Here is a 12,191-nt window from a genome sequence, read left to right on the forward strand (position 1 = left end):
GCCAGGTATTTATTGCTCCTTTCTTCTGGCTGAGGACTTCTCCTCTAGTAACATCTCCCCTGCTCCCTACCTGACCCATGCTCCCACAGCCTCTGTTTTACTCCAGAAAGGAGCTTTTTTTTTTCTCTCTAGGAAAAAAAACAAACTGTATTTAATCTCCAGGTGTGTGTGACTCTCCTTTTTACCAAAAATGCCACCGCTGGGCTAATGTGTTCCTGGACAGAGGTTGCAACATAACCCATCATTAATATTTACTCCAGTATTAACTGCGGCAGGAAGGATGGGTGGCCGAGCGTGGCAGGTGCTTTCTTTTCCCCGAGTGCGAAGCAAACCCCCGACCCTGGTCCAGAGGTAGCAGAGCAGGCGCCCAGCCAGGGGCTGCTCCTCCATTCCTGCTGGAAAATCATTCACTGACTTCTTCATGGTGCTATTTATTAACCGCTATTTGCGTCAGGAGAAGACGCCATGGTGTTGAGGCTGATTTTTAAAGGGCAGGATCTGGCCAGGGACGTTTTTGTATGTGCTGGGGCCAGGGAAGCAAAGAACTAAAGCTGTAAATGTGGTTTTTTTAATTGATTTGAGGGCAGGGCTGTGTGCTGGGGCAGCTGAGGACAAGTGTTTCCTTGGCAGGTCCCCAAGTCCTTGCTCGCACCCCGGGGAACCCCGTTTCCACCTCCCTCGAGGGGCTGGAGCAGCCCCCCCCCCATGGGCTGGTTTGGGGGGTTGGTTCAAAGGCATCGCGGTTAAATAACGCCATTGCTGCTGCTTCACCTCAGGATCTGGCTCTGTCCCGGCAGCGTAAATGGGATCCTCTGAGAGGGGGGGCGGGGGGTGTTTCTCCTGGTGTGAAAGCCAGGGGAGAGGAGAGGGGGACTCCCCAAGTCCCTCTAAATAAACCCAAAAGTAAGGCTAGGGTGGCTTAGCCAAAATCAGGGCACCAAAGCACTTTCGGGGGGTGATGGAAAAGTGAGTGGAAAAGTTAAAAAGTGGCATTTTCAGCTGGAAAAACAACATCCAGGGAAAATCCTGGAGCCCCGGGGAGGGGAGTGGGTGCAGGGAGCATCCCCCCCTCCTCCCGCTGCCCAGCTTTGCTTTTCCCTCCGTCGAGCCGGGTTTTAAGTCGGTTTTAGCTTTAACCGGAGCTGGGGACCGAGGGGACGCTCCGGTGTCGCACCTCGGGCCGGAGGGGAGGACGGGCGAGGGGCTCCGCGGGCAGGAGTCGGGGCGGGCCCGGGGGCGGGGAGCAGCGGCCCCGCGGGGCGGTGAAAAGGAGCCGCGCGGGGGAACCCGCAGCTCGGCCGCCGCCCGCCATGAGGGCAGAGCTCGCCCCCGGCGTCCGCCTGCTCCGAGCCCTCCCCCGGGACAGCCGGTGAGCGGGGACCGGCGCGCTGCGCCGGGGCTGGGGGGGCACCGGGGACGGGGAGCGACCGGCACCGGGCTGGGGACAGGAACCGGGCTGGGGGTCACTTGCCCGGGGACCAGCACCGGGCGGGGGACAGGCGTCTGGACGGGGGTCACTTGCCTGGGGACTGACACAAGGATGGGGACTGGCCCTGGACCAGGGGCCGCTTGCCCGGGAACCGGCACTGTGCTGGGGACCGGCACCGGGATGGGGGTCGCTTGCCTGGGGACTACTGGGACCGGTCTCAGGGTCACTTGCCCAGGGACCCGCACCGGGCTAGGAGCTAGCATCGGGATGGGGGTCACTTGCCTGGAGACCAGCCCTGGACCAGGGATCACTTGCCCAGGGACCGGCACTGGGATAGGGGTCACTTGCCTGGGGTCTGGCATCAGGAGAGGGACTGGCCCTGGACCAGGGGTCACTTGCCTGGGGACCAGCACCGGGCTGGGGGTCACTTGCCCAAGGACCAGCATCATCCTTCGGGCACCGGGTCCACCCAGAGCAGCACTGGCCATGAGCCCAGGGGCTTGGGCCCATCCCGGGGGCGCAGGGCCCTGGGCCCCACTCAGGCACGGGGGGGATGGCAGGAGGGACACGGGGGGGTCCCCAAGACGGGCAGCAGCACCCGGTGAGCCTCGAGCCATCCCTCCGCACGCGTCAGGCCCTCGCCCTCTAAATCTGCCGGGATGTGGCCAACACAGATCCCACCGGCTGCCCGCCCTTTTGGCGAGGTGACGAGCCCACTGCGGGTTTAATTTTATTTAATACATTTTTGGAAGCCTGTTGCCAAACAAACCCCCCTGCTTTTGCATCAGCTGCAATTTTCCCTGCCAGAACATGTGTGGTAAAAAAACCCCAAACCAAACCAAGCAGCCAGCCGAGGCAGGTACCACACTTCCCCTTCTCTCTGCTTCCCTCAAATCACCCCGCAGTCATTAGCACTGATTTGGGGGGGGGGGGTGTGTGTTTAGGTATTTTTTTGGGGTGGGAACCAGGGATTTTTTAGCTGAGGTGCAGTCTTGGAGCCAGTGTCCTGGAACAAAGAGCTGCCCTGGTATTTGCAGGGTGTCTTATTTGCAGGGTGTCTGTCAGTGCTGCAGTTTTTTGCGAAGAAGTGAAACTGCAAAGAGGAGCAGGACGGGCTAAAACAGAAGGAAAACGAAAAAAATAAAAAGGCGGCTTTTTTTTTTTTTTTCCTACTCCTTTCTAAACTTGAAGTAACCCCGTGACACTTCACTGTGCCGCAGCCACCCGACGGCTCACATCCTCTGCGCTGCCACAAACCCCTCTGCACCATCTTCCCTGGGTGCAGGATAGGGCCCCTCAGAGGTGCTCATCCCGCTCCCGAGGGAGCTGGATCCTGTTTAGGATTCTCCAGACTTTATCCATCAGCTTTGCTGGGAGCAGCATCCCCACCCCTAAGCCTAAACCCCATTTTTTCCCCTATTTTCCCCCATTTTCTTGCATTTAATTAAAGCAAAAGGGATAAAGTCAGTAGGTGGTGGAGAAACTGGAGCGGGGGTTGCTTGGGGCATCCCCCCCCTTTTTTTTTCCAGTTTGCCTTTAACGATGCTGAATCAGCCGCGATCTCGTGCCCTGTTTCCACCCGTGACATGCGGAAGGCGCTTGCTCAGCCCGCGGTTTCAAGGAGGGGAAACACCCATCGGTGCTCCCTTCTCCCAAAGCTCAGCTCATCTTTTTAAGTCGCCTCCTTGGCCATTTCGGGTGGGCCGGCTGACCCCCACCAGGCTCGGCTGAGCCGGTTCAGCTCACCCATCTGGTGGAAGGAGGGGGACCTTTGTGAGGGAAAGAAGCAGCAATGATCCCGTTTCTCCCCTTTCCTAAGACCCTGATGGGTTAAACAGCGGCAGAGCTGTCTGTGCATGTCCAGAAATGGCATGCGGAGTCAACCTGGCCCAGTGGTGGTTCTCATCCCCCTCACCTGATACTTTTCTCAAAAAACCCATGAATTTTGGGGAGGGGAAGGAAAGGCACAGCTGACCCTGGGGCTGGAGGTATCAGAGACACCCCTGCTGGGCTGGGTGGTGCCAGCTGCGATGGGGACAGGCCACCCAGCCCTGTCCCTGGCCTTGTCCCCCCCAGCCCTGACCTCTCCGCTCCTGTCACCCCGCAGGTATCGGGGCCTGACGCTGGTGCTGACCTTCCTCTGCTACACCAGCTACCACCTCTCCCGAAAACCCATCAGCATTGTCAAGGTTAGCTCCAGCCTTGCCCCAGTGGTGGGGAGAGGGGACATGGGGGGGGGACAGGGCATCCTGATGTCACCCCTTCTCTCTCCCCACAGAGCCAGCTGCACCCCAATTGCTCAGCCTTGGGCCCGAACCCCCGTAATGACTCCAACAGCAGCACATGGTGCAGCTGGGCACCCTTCGGTAAGGCTGACACCACGCCCCCCCCCGACCCCCAAAACTCATGGCAGACAAGACAGGCTCCCCCCCATGTCCTAAGCCAGGTCGTGGCTTGAGATCTTGGCAGGGGGCCAGCTGCTCATTAGGCACCCGGAGGTAATTAAGCGGTGCGCATCTGCCCCATGTCCCTGGGCCAAAGGGCAGCAATGGGTGGCAAAACGGGCTGGGATGGGACGGGGTCCCAACGCCACACTCCAAGAACCCGCAGAGGAAGGTTTTGGGGACAGGGATGAGGACAAGCAGCCACAGGGAGGGAAAATAAGATGGGAGCCAGGCTGACATGAGTCTAATATTGCTTTTCCAGATGGGGACAACTACAAGGAGCTTTTTGGGGCGCTGGATAACGCCTTCCTGGTGGCTTACGCCATCGGGATGTTTATCAGGTACTCAGGTCCTTTGCACCCCTCTCTTTCCCTCAACACCAGTTTGCACCAGTCTGCCAGGAAACTGGTTTCCATCAGGCTGGGGTCATGCTCACGGGAAAGCAGCCAGGCGCTGGGAGCTGCTCGGGATTTGGGCAGCAGCTCGGTGTGAGAACGCCCGTCAGTGGTATCACCCGTGACAGCTCCTCTCCTCGCTCTTCCCTCTCTCTGCAGCGGCATTTTTGGGGAGCGCCTCCCCCTGCGCTACTACCTGTCGGGGGGGATGGTGCTGAGTGGGCTCTTCACCGCGCTCTTCGGCCTCGGCTACTTCTGGGACATCCATGTCCTCTGGTACTTCATCGTGATGCAGGTGTGTCGGCGCTGGAGGGTGCCCAGGCTCTGGGTTTTTATTGCCACGGCCTCATCCTGTTTTTTTGGTGGCTTTTGGGGATGGGGACGCTGGCCCAGATTCCGAGCGGGAGAACGCTGGGCATTTCCACTCCCCGCAAAACCCGGTTGCGTGTGGTGTGGGTGCCGAAACCACCGGGCGCGCCCATCTCACTAAGCAGAGGCGGCCGATTTAGCAACACCGCTCGCTCCTGATTTAGCCAAGGGGAACAGCTCCGGGATTGCCCCAGCCAGAAAAAAAAAAAAAACCAACAACCCAAACTGAGTGTTTTCTGGACAGCTTTGGGCTGGGGGTGGCTATTTTTGAAGCCGGCTGCCTGAAACGGCGCAGGGGCTGTGGATCAAGCCGGTGCTTGCCGGGTGCCCAAGGGCGCTGAGTGATGTTGCCCGTCTCTTGCCAGGTTTGCAACGGGCTGGTGCAGACGACCGGCTGGCCCTCCGTCGTGGCCTGTGTCGGGAACTGGTTTGGGAAGGGAAAGTGAGTTTTTTGCCGCCGCGTCCTGCCCCGGTCCTGCTCCCTGTTGGGCTCAGCAGCCACTGTGGTGATATCGAGCACGGATCTGTCCCCGCCAGGAGAGGTTTGATCATGGGCATCTGGAACTCCCACACCTCCGTCGGCAACATCTTAGGGTCACTCATCGCCGGCGTCTGGGTTTCCTCCGCCTGGGGCCTGTCCTTCGTCGTGCCTGGCATCATCATCGCTGTCATGGGCATCATCTGCTTCTTCTTCCTCGTGGAGTGTGAGTGCCGTGAGCTGGAGCACAGCATAATGCCAGGATCAGTTGCGCCACAAGCCGGAATTTTTCTCTTTGCCCATCTCCAAGCATTTTTGGCAACTCCAAACACTTATTTCCAGTTTGTGGGATGTGGAGCTGACCACCATGGGGCCATCCAGGCAGCCTGTGCCAGTCACTCCTCAACCTGTCTTTCTAAGAAACATCTGGGAAGTGCTTTGGGATTTTACTAGGGTTTTTTGCTGCCAGGAAGTGTGTACACGGAGATGCAGCCCAACCCTGGGGATTTTTGAGTGTGTCCAGAGAAGGGCAACGGAGCTGGGGCAGGGTCTGGAGCACAGGTCTGCTGGGGAGCGGCTGGGGGAACTGGGGGGGTTCAGTCTGGAGAAGAGGAGGCTGAGGGGAGACCTCCTGGCCCTCTGCAACTCCCTGCCAGGAGGGGGCAGAGAGGGGGGATGAGTCTCTGGAGCCAAGACCCCAGCGCCAGGCCCCGAGGGAATGGCCTCAAGCTGCCCAGGGCAGGGTCAGGCTGGCTCTGAGGAAGGATTTCTGTGCAGAAGGGGCTGTTGGGCGTTGGGATGGGCTGCCCAGGGCAGGGGGGAGTCCCCGGGATCCCTGGAGGGGTTGAAGAGTCGGGCTGAGCCAGCGCTGAGGGATCTGGGGGAGTTGGGAACGGTCAGGGTGAGGGTCATGGTTGGACTGGAGGAGCTTCAAGGGCTTTTCCAACCCAGATGATTCTGTGGGTCTCCCAGCCCCACATTTCTCCCCTGTAGATGCTGGAGGGAGAGCAGGCGGAGGGGGGCTGGTCCCAGCTCTCACAGGATTTCCCTTCTCCCTGCAGATCCCGAGGACGTCGGCTGCAGCCCACCTCTGCATCACGTGAGTTGAACCAATTCCCAGGGCTTGTCCTGGGCTGGGTAGTTGCTCCATTTACAGCAAAACAACTGGGGTGGCAGGTATAACATCAGACACTAGAGTGATGTTCAGTTATCTCAGAGGATGCTTGTTGCTGTTCCAATGTGAGCATCCTCCGGGTCACATCCCGGCAGTGAATCTGACAACTCAGCCCCTTCCAGCAATGAGAGCCACATCTCCTGATTTTGGTTTGCTTTTAGATGGCCTCTGACGAGGAGGACGCTAGAGGAGTGACCACCAATGAGAAGGATCCTGAGGCGGTCACCTCCAATGAGGGGCCACTGAGCATCTCGGGGCAGAGCAGCACGGATCGCTCCGACAGCCCCAAGGAGCCAGCCGAGGAGCCCGAAGCCATCAGCTTCCTCGGGGCCCTCCGGATACCTGTGAGTCACAAGACAGCCCTTGCGTTGTGACGGGGAGGGGGGGAAGAGCAAAGCCAGGGCAGCTCACCCCATCAACCTGGTGCCTACAGGGCAGAAAACCACCATCCAGAGGAGGCTGGGCTCCTCTGATGTCTTCTCCTCTCTCCCCAGGGCGTGGTGGAGTTCTCCCTTTGCCTGCTGTTTGCCAAGCTGGTGAGCTACACCTTCCTGTACTGGCTGCCCCTCTACATCGTGAACGTCGGTGAGTTTTGGAGGACGGCGAGGTGGGAGTGAGCCTGCCAAGGGGGAGCATCTCCTCACCCCTCTCCTCTCCCCACAGCTCATTTCGGTGCCAAGGAAGCCGGGGACCTGTCGACCCTCTTCGACGTCGGGGGCATTTTAGGTTCGTCACGTAGCCCAGCAGAGGGCTGGTTTGGGGACAAGTCCCCTCCCCAGGAGCGCTTTGTCAGTAACACTGTCCCTTTCCCTGGAGCACCACAGCGAGGTTTATTCGGCATCCATAGTGCTCAGAAAGCAGGAAATGCCCCTCGCTTTTATTTTGCCATCCAGGCAACCATTGCAACACCTTTCCTTGGGGCTCGTTTGCTCAGGCTCTCCTTTTTCTTGGCAAAATAAAACATTTTGGAAGGATGGGGGGGGACCAGAGCTGCATGCAGGTGTAGGGAAACCATCTGCAGGGAGAAAGCAGCAGGGATAAACAAAACTCTTTGCTCTGATATTATATTTAACCTTGGGGGCATCTGACTGAAAAGATGGGGGATGAAAAAACATTACAGTGTGGCATCCTGTTGGATTTTGGGTTATGCCAGGGTGAAATTTGCTGCTGGGGCAGCGTGACCAATGCCTGCGACTCCTTCTTTCAGGGGGTATCTTTGCCGGCCTCATCTCTGACTACACGGGCGGCAGGGCCACCACGTGCTGCGTGATGCTGGTCGTCGCCGCTCCCATGGTGAGTTGCCATGTGGGGAAAAAAGAAAAAGAACAAACAAACAGTCATGAGGGTTTCCTCTCCTCCGGCTCTTTTGAGTCACGGCTGCCTTCCTCTTCCCGAGGATGGGATGAGCTGGTCACGCGCTCGGCTGAGAGAGCTGGGATCGAACCACGTGCCCAGATGGTGCTGGGGTGGATGTCCACATCTGGAGGCTGGGAGGGGGCTGTGGAATCTTTGACAGCTAAAAAAATCCCCTTTAGTTTTTTTTCTTGTTTTTCCTCCATCTCACCATAACTCTGCTCTGTCTTGAAGCTTTGGGGGTCCCACTGAACCGGTCCAGCTTCCACCTCTTTGCTCTGCACCCCGAAAGCCCCTGTGCCAATGACCTCATGCTCCACCGGTGCTTGGCCGGGACAGTTCTTCCCAAGCACCTGCATGGAGCTTGTTTGGCTTTGCTGCCGCAAAAAAACGCAGCTAATTAGCTGTAACCCAAGCCTGGCTGGCTCGGGGTCGCAAGCTTCTCCCCTCTGAAGAAACTGGCACGCGCTGAAAAGCGGAGAGGCCGCGTCACGTCCGCGTCCCCTCGATAGCACTGGCGGGGCAAATTACCGTCTGACTTCAGGCGGCGGGGAGGCACGCGAGCCTCGCCGGGCCGTAAATCGCAGCAGCACCTCCGTTTGCCAGCTGCCAGGTATTTCATCTGGCAGGCAGACGGCGGGACACGGAGCCAAGGGCGCGCTCAGCTCCCCATCCCGGCTGGCGCTCCCTCTTCAGGGGGGGGTCTGCAAAGCTTGGTGCCGGCGATAATTCACATCCCCACCTTCATCCGTCCTGTCCCCAGGGTGCTGCTGCAGGGAAAACACTTAGGAAAACAGCTGGAATAGCTGTAAGTGGTTCATCTCATGTCTCTTTTCCAGCTGTTCCTGTATAACCATGTTGGCCAGAATGGTATCGGCACATCAATAGGTAAGGAGCTACTCGGTGCAGCCAGCTCCCCTCACCGAAGGGGCGATGGGAGATGCTGCAGATTCACCTGCCTTTATTTCTCCTCTTGAGCCAGGCTCCCAGTCTAGGATTTGGGGGAGGGTGGTGCCGGGTGAGCGTTCGCTGCCTGCTGGGTGGGATCTCCCGTGGGGAAAAGGAGCAGGTAGTGGATGCGCAGGAGAGCAATGTCCGCGCGTGGGCCGGGGACGACAGACCCGATGTCCTGCTGCTCCCTGCACTGAAAAGATTTAATCTCTTCCCGGGTACCTCCACGGCTGTCTCGTTCCTGGCAGCGATGCTGATTGTCTGTGGCGCTCTGGTTAACGGGCCCTATGCTCTCATCACGACGGCGGTTTCGGCAGATTTGGTAAGATGCACAACTCGGACTCCTTTGCACGCCCAAAGGCTGCTCCCTCCTTCCTGGAGGGATATTTCCTGGGATTTTTGCACTTTGGCTTTGTTTTCCAACACCCACCAGAGAAGGGCAGGGCTGTCACACCTCATGCTTAAACACACTCCCCCTTAAACACAGCTTTTTTCCTATTGTTCTTCCCCCTTGACCGCGTGACACTGCTTCAGCCCTGCTGCATCTCCCTCTAAGCACAGAGTGGAAAAATTTGCTGGGAAATCACCCAGGATTGCTGCCCACTGTTGGCAGTTCTGGTTTTGCCATAGTTTGGCTGCAGGCTGATACATGGAAATCGCTGCCCGGGGTGTGAACGGCCTCATGCTGGGACTGGCTGTGGATCCTGAAGCTGCTTTTCCTCCTTATGTTTTGAAGGAACTGGGTTTTTTTTAGTCTAGAGAAGAGGAGGCTGAGGGGAGACCTCCTGGCCCTCTGCAACTCCCTGCCAGGAGGGGGCAGAGAGGGGGGATGAGTCTCTGGAGCCAAGGAGCCAGCGCCAGGCCCCGAGGGAATGGCCTCAAGCTGCCCAGGGCAGGGTCAGGCTGTCTCTGAGGAAGGATTTCTGTGCAGAAGGGGCTGTTGGGCATTGGAATGGGCTGCCCAGGGCAGGGGGGGAGTCCCCGGGATCCCTGGAGGGGTTGAAGAGTCGGGCTGAGCCAGCGCTGAGGGATCTGGGGGAGTTGGGAACGGTCAAGGTGAGGGTCATGGTGTCACTGGAGGAGCTTCAAGGGCTTGTCCAACTGAGATGATTCTGGGATTCCTTTGTCCCTACAGGGAACCCACGAGTCTCTCAAAGGAAACGCCAAAGCCCTTTCTACTGTCACAGCCATTATCGATGGCACAGGATCTATAGGTACGTAGGGCTGGGGGAGGCCGAGCAGGGGTCTTGGTCCCCATCTTCTAACGTGGTTCATGTGCCCTCGCAGGTGCCGCGCTGGGGCCGCTGCTCGCAGGGCTCATCTCCCCCACGGGCTGGAATAACGTCTTCTACATGTTGATAGCGGCTGACGTCTTGGCTTGCCTGGTAGGTCCCAGATCAGCGTCTTGCTACCCTGGATATTCAAGAGGTCCCTTTTCATAGCCCGCTTGCTGGTGGAGGGCAGGGGCGGTCCTCGGGAGACAGCGTGACTCACAAAGCCAAACCTCTGTGTCCATTCACTTGGCTTTTCCCACTGACCTCCTCCAGACACGGTTTTAGTGCCATCTTCCCTAGGAAGAGCCTTGAAATTTATTTCCTGGTGACAGAAACGCTCACGCTGAGGCTGGTGGCTGCAGACCCTCTGCCCCATGACAAACCTCCACCTTTCTTTCCTCTCGCAGCTCCTCGCTCGTGTGGTGGTCAAAGAGGTCCGCGGGTGGTGTGGCTATATGGCGAGGAAGAGAGGGTACGTACGTACCGCCCCGGGGCGGCCTCCGGTCCCGCCATGCCAAAACATGGCCTCGGTGCCGCTCCGGAAAGACGTTTGTTATCCCTTGCTGTCACTGCTGCAGCTCCGCGTGGGCATCGCGTCGGGCTTCACCAGGCCGTCTCCCTGACGCCTGTCTTGCTCCTGCGGGCACAAAGAGACATTTCCACCTCAAGCCAGGGCAGCACCTGGGGGGTTTTAGCCATCTGCTCACACCTTATGGAACTCTCCTGGTGCTAAACACGCCGTCCTTGTGTCTTTGTAGCTCTAGTGTGCAGCTAACAGAGTCAGTGCTGGACGGGAAGTAGCTCGGTGTGAGTATCTCTGCTTGAGCCCTGAGGATTAAATGCAAATGCCAAGCCTGATTCGCCCTGATTTTGAGTTTTGCTTGGCAGGCTCAGCCTAGAAATAGCCGCTCTCCTGATAATTTAAGGGCCAAGATCAAGATTTGGGAATCAAAAGGATCAAATCATGATGCTGGGGAAGAGAGTATGGATGGGTGGGTGGGCAGCATGTCCTTGTCTCCAGCTGACTGACGAGATGTCAGCCCAGATGCCCGATTGATTGGTATTGATTAATGCACTTGAAACGGCCCAATTTATAGGCTGACTTGCCCACCTGTGCTAATGAGCTTGATTACACAGAATCCGGGCTCGCTAATCAAATCCATGGCCAAATCACTGCAGCGAGGGTATAAATAAACTCCAAATCAGCACTAGCCTGGCTCCAGTTGCCACTGAAGCCCCACCATGAGCACTGAGGGGGAAGGGGCCACAGGCAGTCCCCGTGGTGAGGGTGCCAGAGCCTGGACCCCCCACGAACGTTTGGTCCTTTATGTCTTGTGTTTGCAGGTGAAAGAGCAATAGTCTGGGCCTCGTGCTGCGGTAAGTGCGGCCCAAATCTCCTTCTCCAGCCGCCGGTGGAGGGCTGTCAGGCTCCGCTCTACTGTGTCAGGGCTGGCTGGGGCAAGGACTGTCCTGGCTGGGTTGGCACTGTCCCCATTTGCACCAAAATTGGGCTGTTTTGTGGTGGGGAAAGCAGCTGGCTCAGTCTGTGGAAATTCTGCGACACCTTAGCAGGCTTTGGGGAGCACATTATCTCCAGAGCAGCTGGCAGAGAGAAGGCACAAATGCTGGGGTTTTTTTCTGAGGGACGTTGCAGAGACAAAATGGTGGCTGGTTCTCCTCCTCCCGCCTGCTTCTCCTCCAGGCTTGCAGTGCAGATGGGGCTGGAGTTTCCTGACAGAACCGTTTTTCTCCTCCCATCTCTCCGGTGTCCCCGCAGCACCCGTCGTTTATCCCAAGGCCTGCCCAACGGCGCCCGCCGCGCTCAGCTGCTCGCTTCTCTCCCCGCAGGTTTAAGGAGTTTTGACCTGCCCCCTGCGAGCCGCCCCGAGCTGAGAGAGGTCTGGAGGGCGGAGAGAGGCTGGGGCACGCCAGGAGCGCGTCCGTCTCGGCAGAGCCGAGGCACGGCCTCAGCCATGGCCCCACAGGCACGTTCGGCCACCGTGGGTTTGCTTTGGAGGGAGGCAGCGGCGAGGAGCAATCCGAGGGCCCCCCGGCCGACTGGTTTTCTGGGCCGATTCTTCACCGTCGGCCGTTTTATTAATAAAAACATGCAAAATCTATGTTTGCCACTCCGTGCCCTTTCCTGGTGGGGCTCAGCCAGGTCTGCATGAACCTGGGGGCAGTGATCGTGCCCTTCTTGCTTTTCTCCACGTGCAGGCTGCCCCATCCCAGCGCTCGGTATTTCCAGATATCAGAGCAGGAAAACTGCACAAAATCACTTAAGGCACTGCCTCACCCACAAAACGCCGCTTATTCTATGTGAA

At 58.2% G+C, this 12,191-nt stretch overlaps 1 protein-coding gene across 3 annotated transcripts; it reads left to right on the plus strand.

Annotated features, from left to right (window-relative positions):
* The first annotated feature begins 1,282 nt into the window (after positions 1 to 1,282).
* SLC37A2 (solute carrier family 37 member 2) lies at positions 1,283 to 11,933 on the plus strand. 3 transcript variants are annotated; one of them, XM_074927360.1, is made up of 18 exons: positions 1,283 to 1,369; positions 3,537 to 3,618; positions 3,708 to 3,795; positions 4,136 to 4,214; positions 4,428 to 4,563; positions 5,003 to 5,079; positions 5,175 to 5,341; positions 6,177 to 6,214; positions 6,451 to 6,633; positions 6,784 to 6,874; positions 6,953 to 7,015; positions 7,497 to 7,582; positions 8,482 to 8,530; positions 8,842 to 8,915; positions 9,729 to 9,807; positions 9,881 to 9,978; positions 10,275 to 10,339; positions 10,626 to 10,668. In XM_074927360.1, exons 1-18 carry the CDS (start codon positions 1,311 to 1,313, stop codon positions 10,666 to 10,668), a joined length of 1,557 nt encoding a protein of 518 aa, XP_074783461.1. In that variant the 5' UTR covers positions 1,283 to 1,310. The 3 variants fall into 3 exon arrangements, with proteins under 3 accessions (XP_074783461.1, XP_074783463.1, XP_074783462.1); XM_074927362.1 differs by having other exon boundaries at positions 6,469 to 6,633; XM_074927361.1 differs by lacking the exons at positions 1,283 to 1,369; positions 10,626 to 10,668 and adding an exon at positions 11,716 to 11,933 and having other exon boundaries at positions 3,454 to 3,618.
* The last annotated feature ends 258 nt before the right edge of the window (positions 11,934 to 12,191 follow it).

This window comes from Athene noctua, chromosome 26 (assembly GCF_965140245.1).
Source record: "Athene noctua chromosome 26, bAthNoc1.hap1.1, whole genome shotgun sequence".
In the NCBI taxonomy this organism is placed as follows: Eukaryota; Metazoa; Chordata; class Aves; order Strigiformes; family Strigidae; genus Athene; species Athene noctua.